We start from the raw sequence: 21147 nt of genomic DNA, 5'->3' as shown, positions 1-21147 counted from the left end.
ATCGTGAGTAAGGAGGGCTGTTTGTACTAACATCCTGATTGGAGTCTTAAATACATACATAAGTCGGGAAAAGTACTGATATTCATTAACTGGTAGCAAACACAATGAAGGCCCTTAGTAGCATGGAAGAGCGTGATGTCCCAGCTGTTAATCACAGCAGCCTGCGTTTTCATACCAGTACACAGGAATCTACACTGATACATCTTGTCTGTTATTCTGAGATTACATTTACTTTTCTTACTTTAAACTTTCCTTTATGGCTTAAACCAGAAAAAATACTTAACATTTCTTGTCCTAAAGTGTGTGCACTGTTAGCTAGCTGCATGTTTTATCCTTCCGATGTCTGTATTACACATGCGTATAAAGAGAAAAAGTAAGCTATGTAGTTTTGGTTTAAGGTAGTTAAGGCCAAGATGTGAATTCTGTACATGATCGTTGTCATTAGAGATCTTTGCCTCTGATATGTGGAAATAAATTTTCCTTCATATTTTATTATATACTTCTCTTTCTGCCATGACAATAGCTAAATCTGTTTCCTCAGGACTGCCTGTAACCAGCTTCAGGCAGTTCACATTGCTTCTTCGAAAAGATCTAGCACTGGTTTCCTCCTCCTCCTGCTGTACCTGAAGAGGGTCAGAGAATGAAAGCATTTAAAAGGTCCCTTTCTGTGCAAAGATGGCATCTGGGTCTATGGGAATGCTATATGCAAATCATTCAGCTTTAAAGCAAAATCTTCTGTATTTGTCACTCTCAAAGTCTGCAGCTGGTAACCAGAGCAACCTGGCTTTAAAGTCGGAGATAAAAAAGAATTAACAGTACAACAAATTTTTAATACTCTCTTTAAGAAATCTAGTGTGAGGGCTTGTAATGATGTAAAGATTTGTGTTATTGTAGTGTGACCTCTTCACCCAGAGCGCATGAAGTTCAGGAGAGCATTCTGTTATATCCTTTTGCGTGCTCATAACTGCACACGCTAGGGAAAAGTGACTTTTTTTTAACAAGAGGCTTGAATCTAGTGGCCCTTCCAGAAGTTAATTTGACACTTTCGTTGCACCTAAATAGCACTAGAATTTGACATGCATAAATATGAAATATATGATTAGAAACTCTTCTCAAGATTATTGCTACTTACCTGCATACTTCAAAGACATGCAATTTCTGTATGTGCAAGAAAAAGAAAAAAAAGAATAAAGCACTTGAGGAACTCTGCCTTTCTAGCTACACTTCTACACTGCCCACGTAAGGAACTGTACTTTACAGTTCCCTTCATGGCTTCCTGGGTAAGCATCAACCCTGTGTGTTCTGCACAGACGTAAAGTTGCTCTGCCTCAGTTCCAAACAAACCGGGTTGAGTACAAGTTCATTTATGCAGTGCCAAGCCTAACTCAATAAAGCTATTATCTTGGAAGTCGAGTTAATAATCCCTGTTCTCTGTCACTGCAGTAATAAGAGCATGAGAACTGCTGCGACGGGCCAGACTTCAGCCCAGTTCCCAGGCTCAGAGGGGAGCTAGTGAGGAATGCTTCGGAAGAAGTGTATTTCCCCAGGGACCACAGTTGAAGTTTGAATCTGGAGCACCATTTTTAGTAGTCAGCAGTGCACTGCCCTGCATCAGTCTGTCTATTCCCATCTGGAACCTGTTTGCGTTCTTGGTGTCTGGCATATCCCATGGCAGTGAGCTCCAGAGCACAGCGGTGTCTGGCAGGACACAAGGCACCTCTGCCCACTCTGCGCTGGGTGCACAGGGGAGGATTGCTCTGCCGCTGTGAGAGGAGTGGCGTGAGGACCCCTTGATGTCATTTTTCGCATCCCTTTCATTGGTCTGGAGAGAAGGTAGAAGTGAGTGGAAAGAAACTTGGTATAACCTTCTGGAGTTATAACCCGGGGCATGGGGTATAATCGCTCACTAGAAATTAATTTAACATATATTTTTAATATACATGTGTTAGAAGATTCACGTAAATGCATTTAAATATACACAAAATATGTATTTCCATATACTTTATATAAATTTAAAATGTAGGCATTTCTACACGTACACAGAAAACAAGGCAGAGATAAGCACGAGTTTCTTTTTTGTGCAAGTAATTGAAAGCAGTGAGATGAATGTTCCCTCCCAGCTGTGAATGAAATCTATAGAAAATGTACTTTCACTGCTCTAAGTGCTGTATATGACTAAATTGGCGAACAAATGAGATTTTAAGCAAATTAATCACTTAAGAGAATACTTTTGACCTTAATTTCTCAGTGCCTGAGAATCTCATCATGAGCCATGTAGAAAATGAACATATGATCATGTAAATAGAGATCTGTACTCCAGAGTAAGTGGCCCAAACTACCAGAATTCTGGTGGATCTGAATATGTAACTTTTGGGACACCTAACACTGTGAGCCACCGTAATGCAGTTAGTTAAGAGGTGTTTGCTGTGCGCAGGATACCTGCAAAGAGGGAAAATCCAGATTTTGTTCACTAGCCCTTTTACTTCCTAATCAGCATTTTCTATACTGAGAGTAAATAAACCAATATTAAATTATAGAGGAGGGTGTTGAAATAAAGTATTTAATATTTGTAAGACCTCATACTTTCCTTGGTTAGAAACCGCTATCTGTTATGAATTACTATGCTCTAGTTCACCTACAGCAGCCAGACTCATACTCTTTTCTCAGAGAGCCCTCTACTGACCTAAAATACAGTATGTTGAACTGAATGTCAGATACCCCAAAATATCATTTGACTTGTAGTGTAAATATATGCCCTGGTGGCAAGGCAGATTGCAGTAAGAACAAAAATACATATGGTACTACTGAATTTTTGAGCAGTTCTGAATTTTCAAAAGTTGACAGCTTTAGTGCAAAGCAAACATGTTTGCAACCAGATTTCTGTTTCTTTGGCTAATCAAGGGAATGTAGATCTTCAGAAAAATAGAGGGTCAAAGAACTGGTGGTTTTCTCATGCTCCTGCCTCTTGATTGTTCCTGTGTGAGTCAGTTAACTTTTTTTGGGGGGTGATGAATATCAGGAACACAACTGTGTAGGCTGGTTATGCAGGAAATTTTTCTACAGTAAATTGAGATCCCAGTATTAAAAGCGCTCATTAGTTTATCATGAGTTTCACAATTACTGCCATTCATCCAATAATACTAGGTGCTGGAATTACGTTATTGCCAGGAAATCACAGATTTCATTTAAACAGACTCAATTTCTCATGCTTAATTAAAAAACTCTGATAACATGAAGGAAATCAGGGCATGAGGGGGAAACCAGCAGAAAGCAAATTCAGGAAATTTGCCTGTATTATCAAAAATATTTCTTTAATTTTGCAGAGTGGAGAGGTTGAGGAAGGCTGATTATTTTAACGTTTGAGATTTCTAATGTGTGTTTCTTGGAGGAGATCTTAATATATGCAGAGATTTATTCCTTATTTACATGGATGTGGACTCAGACCATTGGTTATGTTTGGGTTAATGTCAAAAGCTCTCAGCGGGTCACTCTGCTAGTCAGTAGTGTGGGAAGAGAAGACCCCTTGATGCAAAGAGATGAACACCTGAGATTAGACCATGCAACAGCCAGCCACTAAAGTCAAACCTTTACATTCATCTTTACAAGAAAAAAGAGAAAAAAAGTTTAAAGTTATTTTCAACACACTGTTACTATTCACCCTAAACTGCACAGTATCTTTCGTGCTCTTTCCTCTTCCATGAACCCCATGGATAATGTGTGAAGGGAGAGGTGCAAGGGCAAACATGACTCAAAAAAACCCAATGCCTGATGTCAAAGGAAGTTGAGGCTCAGAGTTCAAATGAGTTCATTACCCAGTGCCACACACTGATCAGTTACAAGGATCGTTCAAGTCTGTAGTAGGGACTCTGACATAGAGAGGTCCGTTGACTCGGTAGTTGAGAATCTACACAGGTCTACTTCACTACCTTGTTACATTATCTGCTGTCTCCTATGAGTTGTCATGGTTTTGGTAGATTAGCTGCCATGTGTATGCTAGTTTTCTCTAAAAGTACACAGGTATAAATAGGGTAAAATGTTGTTAATATTCATAGAATAAAATTACATAATAAAATCCTGAAAAAAAATAGAATGCAGGAAAGAAGTAAAAGTATGTTGCAGAGGAATAGGGCTTGAAATATAAAGGAGTTGCCACTGCATAATTCAGGTTTCAAGTAGCTGTGTCTAATTCATTCCAGCAGGTAAAATTGGAGTATAGCACTACTGAAAAGCAGTGTTCGCAAAAGGATAAACATGGCAGTTTACCTGATTTGTTAAGTTACGTTGTTTGTAACTTGGCATATGAAGAGATCTGAGATGTCTGTTTAGATTTTAGCACTCTTAATGTAACTAAAAATGTCCTAAAGGCTCAGCACTTACACCCACTGAGGTTTACATAGCACACAGGCAAGATACAGCACACCATTCCAAATTTCACTAGGCAAAAAAAAAACCTAACTAAACAACACCGGTATGTGAACTTCTGTGTTAAAGAAACTGCCTGCACACTATATGCTGGTGTTTATTCTAACAGATTGATCTCTGTCAGGCATAATATTTTCATATCTTCATATCCACTGAATATGTTTTCATTTTATTCATCTTACAAGTTTCTCATCGTATGACAGAATGGAAGATAGGTTGCTGTGCCTGCATTGTATGTAAAACCTAGTAACATTTAAGACGTGTTCCTGCAAGACGTGATCATAGCAGCATGTCCCAAAAGCAAAACTAAATCTGTAAAAAAGGCCGAGTGGAGCCTTTCACATTTTTGTATCCTGGATTTTAAGTATTTGATTTTTATTTTTTTTTAAATTTTGCCTGATATAGATGTGCTTTGATTTGTTAGTGGGCAGCTTGGGTATTTGAGGAAGCATGTTGCCTTGAAAACTGAGTTTAACTCAATGGAAAAACCAAGTGTGACACACACAAAAAATATTTCTGTGACGAACCCCCCCAACTCCATTTTAGTTTCCTTTAAAGGATATTTATAATTTACATAGATGAACATATTGTATTTAATCCAGTTATTATTGTATTGTCACAGTCTTTTGGAGAGTGGTGCAGATCCATCTGATGTCCCTGAGAGCTGACTGTTGCAGTGAAATTAGGTTCATAAGTTGGGTACAATTGCAAGAAGACGTAATTCCTAAATGAGAAGGTTATAACACTTTGGAAGAGAAAAGCACCTACAGCTTCATTTAGAGAGCGTCACATGATAATGAATCATCTTTAACACCAGCATTTTTGGAAGTTTGTTAGGTTTTTTAGCTTTTGGGATCTACACAGCATCAGAGAAAGAAAGACAGGGACAGTAGGTATTTCCTTCCCACAAAGATGTTTACGCTGTAAGGTAAAAGACCTTGAAAAAATGTTACCTTGGTATAAACCTCTTGAATATTTGGATTTATTTTGTAATATACAGTATAACTATACAATTATTATGTTTTATATTAATATTTGTCTCTAAAGTAATTGGAAGTTCATTAAATACATTTTCTGAAGAATATCTTTCCCAAAGCTAAGTGTTGTGGAAACATTATTCATTATTTTTTAATTTTAAATTGATTAAGAAAAGCATTTCAGAATCAATTAGCATTTGAACTATACATTTTTTTCTTTAGACTTGATAATTGTGCAAATGTAACATCAATTATTGTATGTATTGCGTGTGTATTATTATGTATAAATGTTATTTGAGAAGTTGTCATTAGTGTTATAACCAGTTCAGTATGGGAATAGAATCAATTATGCTGCTTTAGCATTTCACTTTATGAGAAAATTGTTGTCTTTACTCTTTGCTAAGCTATTCTTGCATTTAATAATTCAGTAGTCAGTCTGAACCATTTTTCAACAGGGAAAAGGGGGCAGAAGCTTGTCTTTATTTGCCATGTATATTCAGTGTTGGACTCAGGGGAATGGTATATCCAAAAATAAGACTATAAATAAGAAATCAGTAGCCTTTTCTGTCTTGCTGCATTATGTGGGTTTGATATATGCTTCTGCAGTATTATTACTTACTCTGTTCAAATCAATGCTCTGAGCTTTCCTTTATGTGATTGATTTCTTCCAGATTAGCCTACAAAGTACGTGATTTAATAAACATCGCTGTTACCTGTTTACTAACACACAAATGTCTGCAGTATTACATACAGAGATACTATAGTTTCCAAAATGCTGCAATCAGTCATAAGATTTTGATGGTATAACTTTATTTGAATAGGAAAGAGAAAACAACTTTGGTCTTATGTAGTCAAAAGCAAAATAAAATTGCTTGTAGGAAATAGAAATAAGGCAAGAACTTGTACAAGTCATGCTAGAATCTGTAGGAGATCATGATGAAAAGGAGAGATGCTTATTAGGGTGTTCTCCTTTTTGATGCCACTTTCATTCCTCATAGAAGAAGCATTTTTTCCATATTTTTGTGTTCTTAAACATTGTGGTAACAGATCGAAAAGTATCAGTAGCACCGTATAACTGTTCATGTCCCTCCCTAAAATATACCTATGAATATGTATCTTGCATTACTGTTTAGTGAAGGTTTTTGCAGAAATGAGGTGTCAGGGAAGAATTCAAATGTTTAGTGTGATGTAGTACTATTTAGAATTCAATGGGTTTGGGCTCCAGATAGAATGCCTCCTCTTTAATAGGGTGTTATTTCATTGCCACAGCTGCTTTTCCATAGCACCTTACAGGTTGTTGATATTTTGGGCAGCTATGTCTCTAAAGAGTTCCATGGAGGGCAAGGAAGGATTTTGCATGGCATTTGGACATTTACAACCAGATTTTTACAGTTGCTTACAGCTGGATTATATGAACCTGGTCTGGATACAGTTTTGTACAGATTTCTGTTTGCCCTAACAAAATTATTTTTTCTATTTTTGCAATATCTCTCTGATATTCCTAAGACCAATGTTTTCTAGTGCTTTTCAACCCTGAGACTTTTGTGTATAATCACTGATAGAAAACATAATGGCCTTCAAGCATTAATGGCCCATGCAGTTGGGAAGTTTGGAGAAAAATTTCATGAGAGATTACTGTGTAATATTTTAATGCAGATGTCCAAACACAATATTTTTATTCTTCCTTCAAGTTCACTCTGTGTTCTTTAGTTTTCCTGATAACGGCCTGACATATCATTATTCCTCCCTATTTTTTTATTGCTGTATATATGGTAGGTTTTTTTATCTTCATGCCTTTTGCAATATTGTATTCTCTAGAGGTAAATCTCAATACCTTCACAGTATGTCTCTGCTCAGATATAGGTTGCAGCCTGATATACAGCATGTTCCTTCAGTCTCTGTACCCAAATCAGTCTGTGGCCAGGTCAAAAAACAGCATTTCTTTAATGCTTTTAGAAATGTTGTTGGGGTTCTATTAATCTTTCTCCAGCAAACTTGTATTTCTGATATTACCCTGTTTTCATCCTCTTTCCTGGGAGATGGTTTTCCTTTTCAATTGCTGTACTGTTGTTTTTAATATTACTTAGCATTGTTGTCTTTTTCTACTACTTTGTATTGTGAAATTAAAATACCACTTTCAGCACAGAAACTATCATATTGCTTTTGAAGGATAGATATTATTCTAACCCCCCCAACACCTTGGGAAGTATTGTACAATACGATTCTATTCAGTCCACATTTTTATCAACATGATCACCATCACCTGCAGCCATCATTCCATTTTAGAGCACAGCCCTACAGGTATTTTTTCCCTGTTTGCAATATCAGGCTATGAAGAAGATGAATGAAAGTTTCTTGCATGTTTTTGTCAGTGTGTTTTTATAGCTCCCACGAACGGTGATGGACTTGGCAGCCTAGAGACTGAAATCCTCTGTTTAATCACAGGCTAGGTATAGTTCAGCAGAAAGACATATTTCTGTACACAGCCCCTGTAGCACATCTAAGCCTTGAGCTGGAGAGCCTATCTTCTATAAGTGAAAAAAAGCACTCAGGCCAGTCAGTCCCTGGCCTCATCTCTGGAACCATTGAAAAGAAGCATTCATGCCACTGAGTTTCATGACAGGAGCTAACGTCTAGTTGGAGTGGACTGAGAGTTCCCTTTCACTCATTTGGGAATTTCTTTCTGTAAGTTACTGAGAGGACATAGCGTTCTATCCAGTTTGGAAGTTGTACGTCTGTGTGCATCAAGCTGTCACATATCTCTTCAAAAGACAGTAGGGTTTCCTGTCAGCTCGTGTTTAGTCATGGACTCGATCTGAAGCTCATTAATGTCTGTGGGTATTTTTTTTCCTTTTCTTGTGTAAAATCTCAAAATCTGATAGCTAAAACCAGAGAACTAAGTAAAACAATAAACCTAATTCCTATTTTTAGAATGTTGAGATGTTTTATTTGAAAACAAAGCAAAACTAAGGCCCTTCAGAGACTCCTGCAGAATCCTAGGTCCACAGAAACAGTACTGCGCAGAATTCTTGTGCGTGGTCATAAATTGTAATCTCTTAACATTGTTTAATGGTCTAGGTCGTATTCCTTTTCATAAAGATGTGTTTATGGGGTTTTATTAATTTTTCCCTGAAAATCCAATGTAATGAAAGTATGTGCTATTCCAAAGGAAGTGCTGCCTATTAAATCTGCTAGAGATTATTTGACCTTTTTTTGTATTTTTCAGCTAACAGGACAAGTGACTTTGCAAATTGCCAATGAACCAGTTTTGCCGTTTAATGCCCTCGACATCGCATTAGAAGTTCAGAACAGTCTTAAAGGTAATTTTTGTTAGAGGAATATTGTTCTTCATTAATAGAGAGAAAAAAAGGATCATCTACTCCCTGATAACGGATTTTCAAGTTCCACTTGAATGATAGCAAGTGATTTTACTAGTTGAACAATGTCATTATATAATGCTAAATAAAACACAGGTTTTGTCGCTAAATAAAGCCCTAACATGGTTACATTTCTTTTGATGTTACTCTGTCAGTTAAGCAATAATTAGTATTAAAATCTCATAATTACAGTCAAAGATAACAATCTCTGTGACTGAACTTGATTTTAATTCCCTTCAAGGCTTTGTTCAGTACAAGCAAGAGAGGGCTTCTAATGTTGTTGCCATTTGGCTCCTTAATTTTCACAATTGACTTCCTTGTTTGATTGTTCCACTATCTCACCTTGTTGGCAGAGCATGTTAACTTTTCTCCTTTTTCAGGCATGACAAAGCATGATAATGTGCCAATACGTATTGTTTGAGTTGATTGAGCACTGAGAACCTGGAAGCTCTGTCTTTGAAACTGATCTTAGTGTGTTTGGGACAATGGGTTGGGGTTAGGGAGACAGACAAGAAAGTTCCTAGTCAGAAAGTAAACAGAAGTGACCGGTAACTTGGAAATGATGCAGATATAATTCTCATAGACTCTGGATTTGACACTGTTTGCAAGGTGTAGGCTGAATGCCTTGATATGAGACCGTTCTGTTAAGATTGTGGAGCCATTACTAATATTACTGTGTTGCCTTCTCATTTCTGGTTCTTTCTGTTGCCTTGTGGCCTTTTAGGACTTGATAAAAGAACCAGCATTCTGCAGTCTTTTTGTCCTATGTTGACAACAGAACCCAATTAAGCCAATAGCCCTTGGCTCGAGCTGTTTAAGATAACACAGCTAAAGGGTGCAGTTGTGCATTCCCTTTGCTTCTGGGGCTGTTTTTTGTTGGTTTGTTTTGGGTTTTTTTTCCTACAGTTGGTAGAAAAATGTTGATAAGGAACTTATAAGGAACTAAATCCATTGTATGTTACTGAGATGTTCTCTGCTACTATCTAGACTACAAAATAATAATAAACCTTCTTATCAATTATGAAAAGAATATCTGTCTTAGCTCCAGTCCTGAGGACTAAGGAGGGAGAGGAAGTCTAGGTTCTAACACTAGCCAGTGTCACTCATTCATATGAGCTTTCTCTTTCAGTATCATCTGTCTTCCTCCTGCCATTCTGTCCCTTTTCCCTTATAGTTTCCTCGTATCTTAGTGTATTCAGATGAGATCCAACGCTGCAAAACATTACATATAGTTTAGTAGAATGTGAGATCTTATATCAAACTTAAAGATTTTTTGCAATCTTGAGGTGTCTCTCCTGCATTTCATTCACTCCCTACAGTATAAAGTATCACTTTGTTGTAATACACATTCATAGAAGTATGATACTTTTTCTTTAATCTTTGCCATCCATCATTGTCAAGACCTAGGGGCCAGTAGGCTAGCATTGGTCTGGAATCAGCGAACATCCAAAAAGACAAGTAATTTTAGCTCTGTTGTGCCATATAAACATTGGTTTAGTTCAGCCTAAGCACAGCAGGGAATGATCATCAGATAAAAAGTGTGGCTCAGCTGGTATTTCTTCAACTGAACATGAGATATCTGCTATTGTTCTTCCTTTTTTCTTTATTTTGAGTAACAGGAAATGTTGATTTAAACTGACTGTTTTCCTCTAACTTCAGTTAGATCATTTATCTCAACCACTTCAGGGGAGGGAAAATTATTTTCTAGGCAGTAGGGCCACCAGGATAAATTTTCTCCCAGCTGTTCACTTTGGAGTTTTGTTTAATGACTTTTCTCATGGCTTTCCTGTCTCATCTATCTCTGACTTGTGTCAAATAACCGTTTTATTTTCATTTTGGAAACCAATAAGCCAGTGGTCTTTTTTCTGGTTACTTAAATGAGACGTTGTACTTTTTAACATGGCTCATGGATTTCTTCATTCTTCAAAAGATTTTATGTTGTCTGAGATTTTCAGTTCAAAGTTGCATTGTCTTAGTATACGATTTCCTTCTCCAACTCTGTAATTGTAGAAAAGGTGAAGGGAAATCCACAAAACATGCTAGAAGATTTGTTCATTAGGCTTAATTTTATGCCACTGGGATCTGATTCAGCCAGTTACTTAAACACACATTTTATTGCCTGTTGGACTTTCTCACATTCTTGAAGTTAAATCATATGTGTAAATACTTGAGTCACAGTTTTGCGGTCTCCTGGATGTCCTCACAAAAGGATGTGTGTGTCTTAATATTTCTTGATACTGCATTTATTTATGTTTCTAAAGGATTTAATTCTGCAATGTGGTGGGTATCTGTACTGTTAGCTCTGTTAAAGTCAATAGGATGATACTTAGCACTTTATAAACCATTTCTTACATTCAGGATAGGCTGGATGGCAGCTTATAGGGAAATGTCATCCACAACATGTTTGCATCTGGCTCGAGGCCTGTTCCTCAGAAAGATGGGGAAATGGCTGTTAAGCGACATGTGTTCTCTCTGTTTGCACACACCAGAACTCTTGGAAACAAGTTACTGCTTTTGGTTTTCCTGAAAGGAAGGGTTGTGACTGGAGAGACATTTCTTTTTGTGCATCTGCTAATGGTCTGATGTTTTAACAGGAAACCTCGTGGTCATAAATTATATGAGATGGATTCCAAGGCTGAAATCCAGCTCCCTGGGGCTATTCAGGCTGTTATCTATCTGATCACAGATGCAATATTTTAGAGAAATTCATAAATAGGCAACAGTTTAAAATATTCTCATTTACTACACATTGCAGTTGTGCAGTGTTTGTGCCTTTCATACATTTAAAATCAAGACCCACTGCAACTTGAATCAAATACAAGAATATCTCACTAGCCCTTGCATGCTATGAAAACCTACTTTATCTTTTGAGATACGGCGCAGACAAGATGTCAGATCTGGTCTGAGAATGATACAAATGGTTCTTTTAAGCACTTCTGTAGAAGTATTATGTATGTATATGCAAGTACAAATGTATAAGCATTTGTGTGTAAGTATTTTGTATGTATATAAGCATTTTTATTCAAAACCTATTCATATCATCTGCTGAATGCTTTTAGCACCGTGCAGTCTGGACTTGCTCCTTGTAGCCTATCTTGCACTGTATTTGAGCCTCTGAAACTTAGTGTAGCAAGCTTGAGGGATTGATGATGGAAGTGTTAAAGTGTCTCATTAGGATCAAAAGCCTTTCTGTGTCTTTGCACCTGACTGACTCAGCAACAGTGAGTTCAATCACAAACTCCACAAAAATAAAGGAAACCAGGTTTGATGCTAGCCATGTCTCTCACTTAGGTGCTGCTGGCTGTAGAAGCTGATATCGTTTCATTATTGCAGGTCACTGGGCCCACCGAGACTCATGCAGACCTTTCAAAAATTGGTGTCTGGTGCCCCAGCCTTAGACTGTGGTTGAGTAGTACTAGGCACACATGCTGATTCCCTAGTTGTGGCTTTCATCGCAGCCTGCTGAAGCCGGTAAGCAAACCAGATCAGCTGTAAGCCATCTCCAGTAGCTACTGCCTGAGAGGGGCCAATAAAGGCAAATTAAGTTAACTGGGGGTGAGATTTTCTGGTTTTCCCTATATAGAGAAGGCAAGGGCTGTGATTTCAAGCTCTTTGGCTGACGCGGTGTCAATTATGTGTTGCTTCCTATCAACTAGGCCCTTTCTTCTCCCCAGAATGGATGGATGTTTTACAGATGTTACAGCAGCTGAAGTACTTGGGGTGATAACAGTAGGCAGTGCTAGCAGAAATTTAAAAATAATCTGTTTTATGATAAGCCATTTCCAGGAAAGTCTGCTTGGCTTTCCATAGCCCTGCTCAACCCATACATTTCAAAACTTCAGTCTAAACTCTGTCCTTAGAAAAATCGATACAGAAACATCTCTCTGTCATTTACTTGATGGCTGCATACTCATTGCCTACAGCTATCTGCTAGTCTTCAGGTTCGCATCATTTTACCTGCTTGACCGTATTTCCCTGATCATTTAGGGTGCTTTTCAGAGTTACTTTCTCCATCTGTCTGTAATGCTCAGAAAGTTTCCTTTTTTACTGTTCCCACCCATTATCCTTGATTGCTACAGAGGTGAAAAATGCAAGTTAGTTATGTGTATGTATGATAGAAATACCTTCTTCACCATGAGACATTGACATCTTGTCTTCAGTATCCTTTCAGGGATATTATATATTAGTACGGGCAGACCTTTCATCAGCCTTTTAAAAAAAAAAAAAAATCATGGAAAAATGCATTTTCCATGGACAAAGCATTTGGTACTTAAGGGAAAGGATGAGCATCTATTCTGTATCAGTAGGCCATATATGTTCAGCAGCTCGGTACAAAGTCATTGATAGCTTCCTCTGTATTGACATGCATAACAATACGTCACTACAAGCCTTTTTAATGATACCTCTTTGAAAAGAGGCTTGTTGTAGCAACATCACATCAGTTTGCTTGGGCAGTAGTAGTCATGATAGCAAAGTTGAAGCTGATGGCGACATATTCTTTGCACTGAAGATGTCCATGGATTTGTGTTTCTGCCCCCTTTATGGTATTTTCCACAAAGCTTTCCCGTTCAGATTTTCCACTGCCAGGTCTGATCGTGCAATTTTGCACAGCATGAAAAAAAAATCTTCCTAGTGAATACAACACACCCTAGCTGATCTTGAATGTGCAAGCTAATCAGAACCCAAAGCAATTTCCCCTCTCTCTTACATGCAAACACATGTTCACATGCATGGAGAGTGAGCGTCATGCCTTAAGCTGCTGATTTGTCTGTGCTTATTCTCCTGTAGGTACTCGTAGGCAAGTAAATTCGTACCCGAGGGCACAAACACAAGTTTAAAATGTTAAATCTCTAGAAGTACTTTTCATAAGAGCAATCAGTTACACAGGGAAAGGCTGTTGTATTCAATGTCTGTAAAAATAAATATCTATTTGGTGTAACCTGTTTCTGAATAAAATCCAGTTATATTTAGCAAGTGTAATAAAATTCAACAATATAATTCTCTGACCAAGAGTATACATACTCCTGAGTCATCTTCTTGTATTTGCAATTTTATTTATTTAACAACTAAACAACTAGCTTAGATGATTCATCATGATTCATACTGGAGACAAAAGGACAAAGAATAGAAAATATAATAATGTGCCGTTGTTTTCTCTCGAGTGAAGTAACACTTGCAATTTTTTTTATTTTCTCTGTAGAAGCATCACAGGATGTTTAAGACATTATTAGTTAATGCATCCTTTTCTTTAAGAATCATTTGTCTTTCTACTCCCAGGTTCTCAACTTGAGAAAAGCATAAATCACAGTTTCCCTTGGCAGTGAAGTTCAGTATGTTGTGATAAAAACTACTGATGCCCTTAGAGCTGTGTCCTTAGTTCTCTGTGGTGACACTAGCCATAGACACTTGCAGGTTTTGTACTGAAGTATTAGAAAAGTGCTAGTTTAGAGTGTGATGTAAACAGTGCTTCTTACTCATGACTGTAAAGTAAAATGTAGTTGGTTTATAAGCAAAATGCGTGCTCTGGAGGAGGAGTGAGAGCATTTATAGGATTTTTATGTTTAAAAGGGTCGTCTGGTTGGCTTCATTTCCAAATATAAAATGATGTATTTTCCCTTTATGTCACCTTCCCTATTGAAAAGGCATATCTGACATTTACAATTGTTTATATAATATTCAGAATAAAAATTGCAAATGTTGTATGTTACTTGGAATATGCAGTACTTTGCTGAAACCAAAGGATTCTTTCTAAAAGGGTGAATTTAAACCTTTCCATACTGACACAAGTCCTAGGGTAAAGTATGCACAAAGCCTAGATTATATGCATGGAAATCACAAGTTCTTCAGCTGCCCAGGATGTTTGCCCGAGATTTGAAAATTGAGGATACTGATATTTAGCAAAATATCCCAAATGTACCAAGTTTATGTGCTTGGAGAACATTTTTCTGAGGCATCGACCTAACTTAATCAGACTTTAAATTACTCCAGACTCCATCAGGAAGGTACAAATCCTGTACATCAAGGTACTACAGTGCCTGTTATCCGTTCTAGTTAGGGAAAGGTGGATTGGGCAAGAGCCATTGACAAAGCAACCTTGTTCCAAACCAAGACAGACATAAACTGTCTTCTTTCACTCCTGTTCCCACAGGGAGCTTCTGTTCATTGTTGAAATTCATCTTGATAGCTCAGGAAATCTGACAGTTTCTCCCACACCAGCATCTGCCTCTCCATGTATTTTGGATCATTTCATGTATTGCTAGATTGGAATGCGTCAGCTGAATGACAGGAGTGCATGGGGATCTATGATCTCCTTTCCCTTTACTGAAATGTATCCAATAGCAAATCTCTTTTTCCAAACAAGAGGGAGAATATGTTATGTTCAGGTGTTTCCCTGAATTTCTTAGTTGTACCTATTTGCTTTTCCATTCCTGTTATATGCTCACCTTTCAGACTCCATCCATAAATAGTTTGAGAAATGTGTTGATGTTCTATTTCTGATCTGTCCATATATATATTAGACAAGGCGCTTTAGTATTGATGTAACTTGCGTCTTGAACCACCTGGTTGGATTAGTCATCTCAGTCACTAAGATACTGAACTCACTGAGGTTTGTCCATTCAACTAACGGTGACACAGCTTCTAAAGCTGAAGGGTTTGTTTTGATTAAATCATCATTTGAAAGATCTAAGGATAGTTGATTTCCTTGTCCTTAATAGCCAAAGTGAATCTTGGCCTTAAAGATGATTTCTGGATCCTGGAAATGTTTTTGCTGACTGATGTCACTTTAGACTTTATATTGGGTTCAGACTCTGCTTTCTCTCTCCATGTGTTTGTAAAAATTAACAAGGTTTATGCACACACTGGGAAAGGAAGGCATGCTCTTCACCTGCCCTGCAAGTGGGAACAGACTGCACATTCACAGTGCTCCAATTCACGTATCACATTCTTCTTTCTGGACTATGAGCAGAGAAGTATTGAAACTGTGGTGTGCTCCAAAGTGCGGTGGGCTTTTGTTCTTTTGGTGTCTGTGTACGATTACAAAGTAACAGTTAACACTCCAAGTTCAAAAAGTTTTGAAAATATTGACTGGATTAGAATACACATTTGGATGTCAATTAAAGTGTTAGTTGGCTTATTGGTATATGATTTAAGTGATTAAGAGGAACAATTTCACATCCCCTTTACAACTGTTGTTAACCTCTAGGATTCTAAAATGTTGAACAAAATTAAATTCTGCATATTATGATTTTCTATACAGCAGTTAGTATGGAGTCTAAGCATAAGCTTTCAAACTTGAGAGCAGCAGCATCAAATGGCATTGAATAAATTCCGTCTCAGAAGGAAATGTTACAGTTACTGATTTATAACCAGTGCTTCCTGCATGCCATTTTAATGGTAGATTTCAGGCTGTACCCCAAAATCATTCCTCATAGCTTATTAGATCTTAAAGCATCACAGCTCAAATTGATCTTCTTTGAAAAATAGATCAGAGCTTATGCACAATGATCTATGGCTTTCCTTGATCCTTTACGTAATTCTCACAAGGGAGAAGAGGCTCTGGTTTTAATTGGACTATTAATTTTGACTTGTAAGCAAGAATAATAAGTAAAGTTTTCTGAATCACTGGCAACTGCCTTTTTCTTACTGTTCCTAGGTGATGAAGTAGACGTTCCTCAGCTGCTTGCAGTGGCATCACGTCTGAGGGACACCGCAGAATTGTTCCAATCAGATGAGATGCGCCCAGCTAATGACCCCAAGGAGCGAGCTCCTATCAGAGTCAGGATGCTCAATGATGTGCTACAAAGCTTGGAGAAAAGTTTCCTGGTTCATCGAGCTCCTCCAGGACTCTACAGGTATGGTGTTCAACACAGTCTTCATTTAAGCTAAAATGGTAATCTCTCATTGCTTGGTTTTCAAAACTGTCATGTTCTTAAAAAAAAATCTCAGTGAGTATCCAGGATTAAAGCTGGTTTTTCCTATCTCATCCTTTCTGCAGAAAACATTAATTCATTACAATACAAGAGGTCATTAGAATGCAGCACTGTAGCATTTCTGTCATGACATCACTGCTAACAAGATGTACGGTGTGATGGCAACTCAGGCAGCATGACAGATACTCGTGTTAGACAGTACAGTAAGCTTTCAGAAGAAGAAAATATTTTGAAGTCTAATACTGCTTGACAAGCTCCACCTATATTTTATTTAAAACATTTACAGTTCATTGAAGATTCAGAATTATGCAAGATACTGTGTAGCATTATTTAACATATTTAATTATATAGCAGTGTTCTTGGGTGCATTTCAACGAGTCAGAGGCAGTACAGTGGAATGAATGAGAGTGCCTTAGTCAGTCACCATTCATAACATCTTGTCTCTAGTTAGAATTATTCTTCAATATCTATTCAGCTGCACTACCCAGGTTGATTTTAAGATGTCAGAATCACTCCATCTTTCACTTTCTCAGAAAGAAGTCTACAGGTCTGTATCTCTCACCATGGATTCCTCAAAAAAAAAAAACAAACCAAAAAACCACCACCAAAAAAAACCTTAGGGCAATCAGTAGCTTCAAAAAAGTTTGAAAAGCAAGAATTGGCCAAGCCCGCCTCGATGTAGTGTTCTGTAGCTTGACCCCAGAGAGACGTTTTGACTGCCCTGGGCTATAGAGTGAGGGCATCTGTGGGTTGTTTGACTTCAGCCCTACTGCAATTATTTTGAAGGACTCTGCAGCTGAAGATAGCCAATGGCTCATCCATACTGCCCACTAGGAGGCTTCCCCAAGTAAAACTGTCCCTAAAGCCATACCTAGGTTTTAATTTAGGGGAAACCAGTTGGCATGTTCAAAAGAGAGAGCTCAGAAGTGAACTGACATACCTACACAGGAGACAGACAGGCGCCAGGACACAGAAGTGAATGAGGTATGTATGTTATTTAGGAATATAAATTTACTTGCAACTAGAACTAACTAGAATAATAAAACAGTACTTTGTTGCAGTTGAAGGGAAAAATTGTCAAATGTCTTGTGCAAGTGATTATTTCAAGTGGGCACAAAATAGACAGATAGTAGAGATAGACTTTGGAAGAAAACCAGAAAGCTACAGCATCAGGAGGAAGAGATTCTTCCAAGCGTAAGGAATGGCATAAAACAAATGCAGTCATCTTTTAACAAAAACAAAAGAAAAAAAAAGAAAAAAGAAAGGTAGCTGTGGTGAACTCAACAGTGTCAATGAATAAAATCCCTACAGCTGTAATAATGAAAATATAATAATGATATTTGGGGAGGGACTAATTTACTTCATTCCTGCTGTGACTGGATTTATAATATAAAGAAATAAACCAAAATGTGATTAAATAAAGTCTAATATTGCAGGTTTAGCACTGCTGTCTTTCTTGTCTGAACTGGTATGGTGTTGCAAAGGAGCCCTAAAACTGCTTTACATAAAGTGTCTACGTTGCATCGCAAAGGCACATTGTTGAATCTGGCCCAGTTCTTTCTTTGTAAAAATAAATTACACCAAAACTTAGGATTCCAATAACAGGGGGTTTTCAGGACTTCTGATATTTAAATTCTTGCAGTATTAAGTTTGATGTTCATCAAGATGTAATTATACAGATATAACATGAATTAGATTTTTTCACCTTCCTGCTCTCAGCAGTACTGTGGCGCAGAGTGCGGTATTCATACTAGCAAAGTAGATAGTGTGTAAGTGAAAATTTTGTAATTTTTCCCCTCCTAATTTCACTACATTTGATACAAGATTTGACAGTAGACAATAAGGTTACTTCAGAGTTTGGGGGAAACATTGGATTTGACTTTACTCTGAACTATTTTTACCTAACATCATCTGGAGTATATAACAGTAAAGTACACCTTGTGTATCATCATTTAGATACTTATTTAAAAAAAGAATGCATTCTTTGTACTGTGCCAAGGTGTGCAATTATAGTGTAGATTTACCTTTAATGCAAACAGAATCGAGGACAGTGATAAATTTCTGATTTCCTTTCCTGACATTAAAAGTCTGCAGTACAGTTTCTTTTCAAAAAAAGCACCTAACAATGTGTCTTTATTTGGTTTATTTTTCACCTTTTAGGGATTGAAAGTCCTTTTATTAATTGATGCAGTTATATGAATCTATTTTGTGTTCTGAAGCTATAATTGTATCACAGGAACTCTAGAAGTACTTGAAAAACCTGATGTACTTTTTTTTTTTTTTTGCTTGTACAAATTTAAGCTTTTCTTTTTGTAATTTGGTAAAGAAAACAAACAAAAAAATCAGTCTCACAGCCAGGACTGTGTATGCCATGTTTCATCCCAGTCGGAAAATTGATGGGCAAGTTATAAACCCCTGAAATAGTGGTTTATAATGGAAATGCTGGCAGCCCTTTAACTATAGCAGCACAAGCAGTGCAGCAATAAATACTATGCTTCATCTGTAAACAGAAATTTAGGATGCAGTTTGCAGCCCTGACCTTCAGGCTCCAACTGTGTTTAGATCATTAAGATTCCATAAATACTGTAATTTACAGCCTTCTGAAGGAAGAATTTGTGCACACAGTAAAGCACGTATTCTTCATGAAAAAACGATTGCTTCCTGTATACCCATTTGGACTCATATTCTCAACCTCAATCAAAGTACTTGACAAATTTGCTGAAGTTTAGGCATCATTTTTAGGCTTGTGTTTGTCCTAATTCACAGCTCTCTGGATCTATACTGTTTTCTTTTGTAGAACTTGAATTAAAAAGGAAAGGTGGATTTTTTGCTTTATTGCAGAAGGTGGGTTGCAACCTACTTGTGTTTGTCCGCTGCAGGGGGACTAGTACATCTTTTCTATTTCTTTTTTGTATGGTTTCTACACTCGTTGCCATAGCTGTAGTCTCTTACTGCATATATGTACTTTAAAAAAAAAAAATAGATGCCTCATTCCAATCAATGTCATAGGGCACTATTTGGGCACAGTTGATGCATTTTTCATCTATAATGAACAATAAAATTATTCAAAGATACTAACAGAATTCAAATTATTTTAATTTTTGATAATTATTTAAGGATATCCTAACTAAATTTAAGTAATGATGATTGACATTAGCGGGTTGTTCCATACAGCGTAAGTAAACACTGTAGTTTAGATTATTATCCTTCTTACCTGAACTTCATGACATTGAACTGAAAATTTGACAACAGCATACCTTCTCCATGATACTCTATTTCCAACTGAGCTGGAAATATACAAGTACAGCTTTCATCAGGGTATTTTAGTCTTATCCAGAAATTTAGGCAGAATGAAAAATAATAGGTTGAGAACTATTACCCTGCTTTGCAAGGGTTACCCTGGGGCTTGATTTGGGGTTAAGACAAAATCTCTGAGTTTTATTGTACCTGAAGAATTTCTGTGATTCCCAATGGAAACCCAAGGTAGAGTTTTTATTTCCAAAATAAATGTTTAAGAACAAAATAGGATAGCTATTGGTTTTTTTCATTTATCTGCCTTTGCTTCTCATAACATAATCATAATATTGATCATTTTCTGATTTATATTTTGTCTTTATTTTAATGAAATAATCAGTAGAAATTTGTAGCTATTTGTTTCTTTTCTTTAGCCATTTCTCACTCTCCACTCTTACAATGTATATTTGCACTGAATATTTCTGTCTATTTTCTGATGATCATAGTACCAATAACCATAGATTACACTGCAGTGGCATGTACGAAGCTAAAGTAAGAACAGAGATTCCATTATTTAGGCACTGTGCATAGACGGTGGAAAAAAAAAAAAAAAAAGATGACCTCAAGCATATGTCTCAATAACATGGTCAGCCTCAGCAGAGATATAAGATAATTCTATAAATGCTGATATATATAAAAGATGATCCTATAAATACTCCTATATAGTAAGAACCCCCCAAATTCTTACCCTCATCAGCATTCAATAAAGCATGTGTAGTTGCCTGCTAGGGACAGGAGAAGATGCTTTATCTCTGTATTCTAAACAAAAGGTGCTTCAGCTATAAATAAACATAGATCGAAGCAAAGACCTGGGGCAGTTTCCCTACAGTGAAAGCAGCTTGTCTGATAACGTCAAGGAAGTACTGATACTGATTAACCAAATCTCTACATGGCTTCTGAGAGAGAGCAAAATTAATTTCTGTAAATTAATGTTTGTAAGGTAGGTTAATCGAACACATGCATCCATGCTGAGCGGTCTCTCCTCTTTGTCTTTTTCCTGAACACCTTTGTCTTTTGTGCATCAGCTAATCCTTAAAAGTCTACTCTCATGCTTTTGCATCCTTCTCCCTCTATGAAAATACCCACCAAGACCGTGACACCAGCAATATCATCGATAACAAGACAGTATGTATCTTCCTGATGTTT

At 37.1% G+C, this 21147-nt stretch overlaps 1 protein-coding gene across 9 annotated transcripts in view; it reads left to right on the top strand.

Annotated features, from left to right (window-relative positions):
- The window catches only part of NAALADL2 (N-acetylated alpha-linked acidic dipeptidase like 2), a 491555-nt gene that overhangs the window by 450107 nt on the left and 20301 nt on the right, over window positions 1-21147 (top strand). For all 9 annotated transcript variants that reach the window (XR_008578279.1, XM_054835389.1, XM_054835390.1 and 6 more), the window contains 2 exons: window positions 8626-8719; window positions 16431-16629. Coding sequence is in view for 8 of the 9 variants with exons in the window: in XM_054835389.1 (XP_054691364.1) it covers window positions 8626-8719; window positions 16431-16629 (293 nt within the window). In the remaining variant the exon portion in view is untranslated. The remainder of the gene's footprint in view (window positions 1-8625; window positions 8720-16430; window positions 16630-21147) is intronic.

The sequence above is a fragment of the Grus americana genome, chromosome 9 (genome assembly GCF_028858705.1).
Source record: "Grus americana isolate bGruAme1 chromosome 9, bGruAme1.mat, whole genome shotgun sequence".
Taxonomy (NCBI): domain Eukaryota; kingdom Metazoa; phylum Chordata; class Aves; order Gruiformes; family Gruidae; genus Grus; species Grus americana.
The sequence above is the reverse complement of the archived record's forward strand: the minus strand, read 5'-3'. Positions and strand labels throughout refer to the sequence as shown.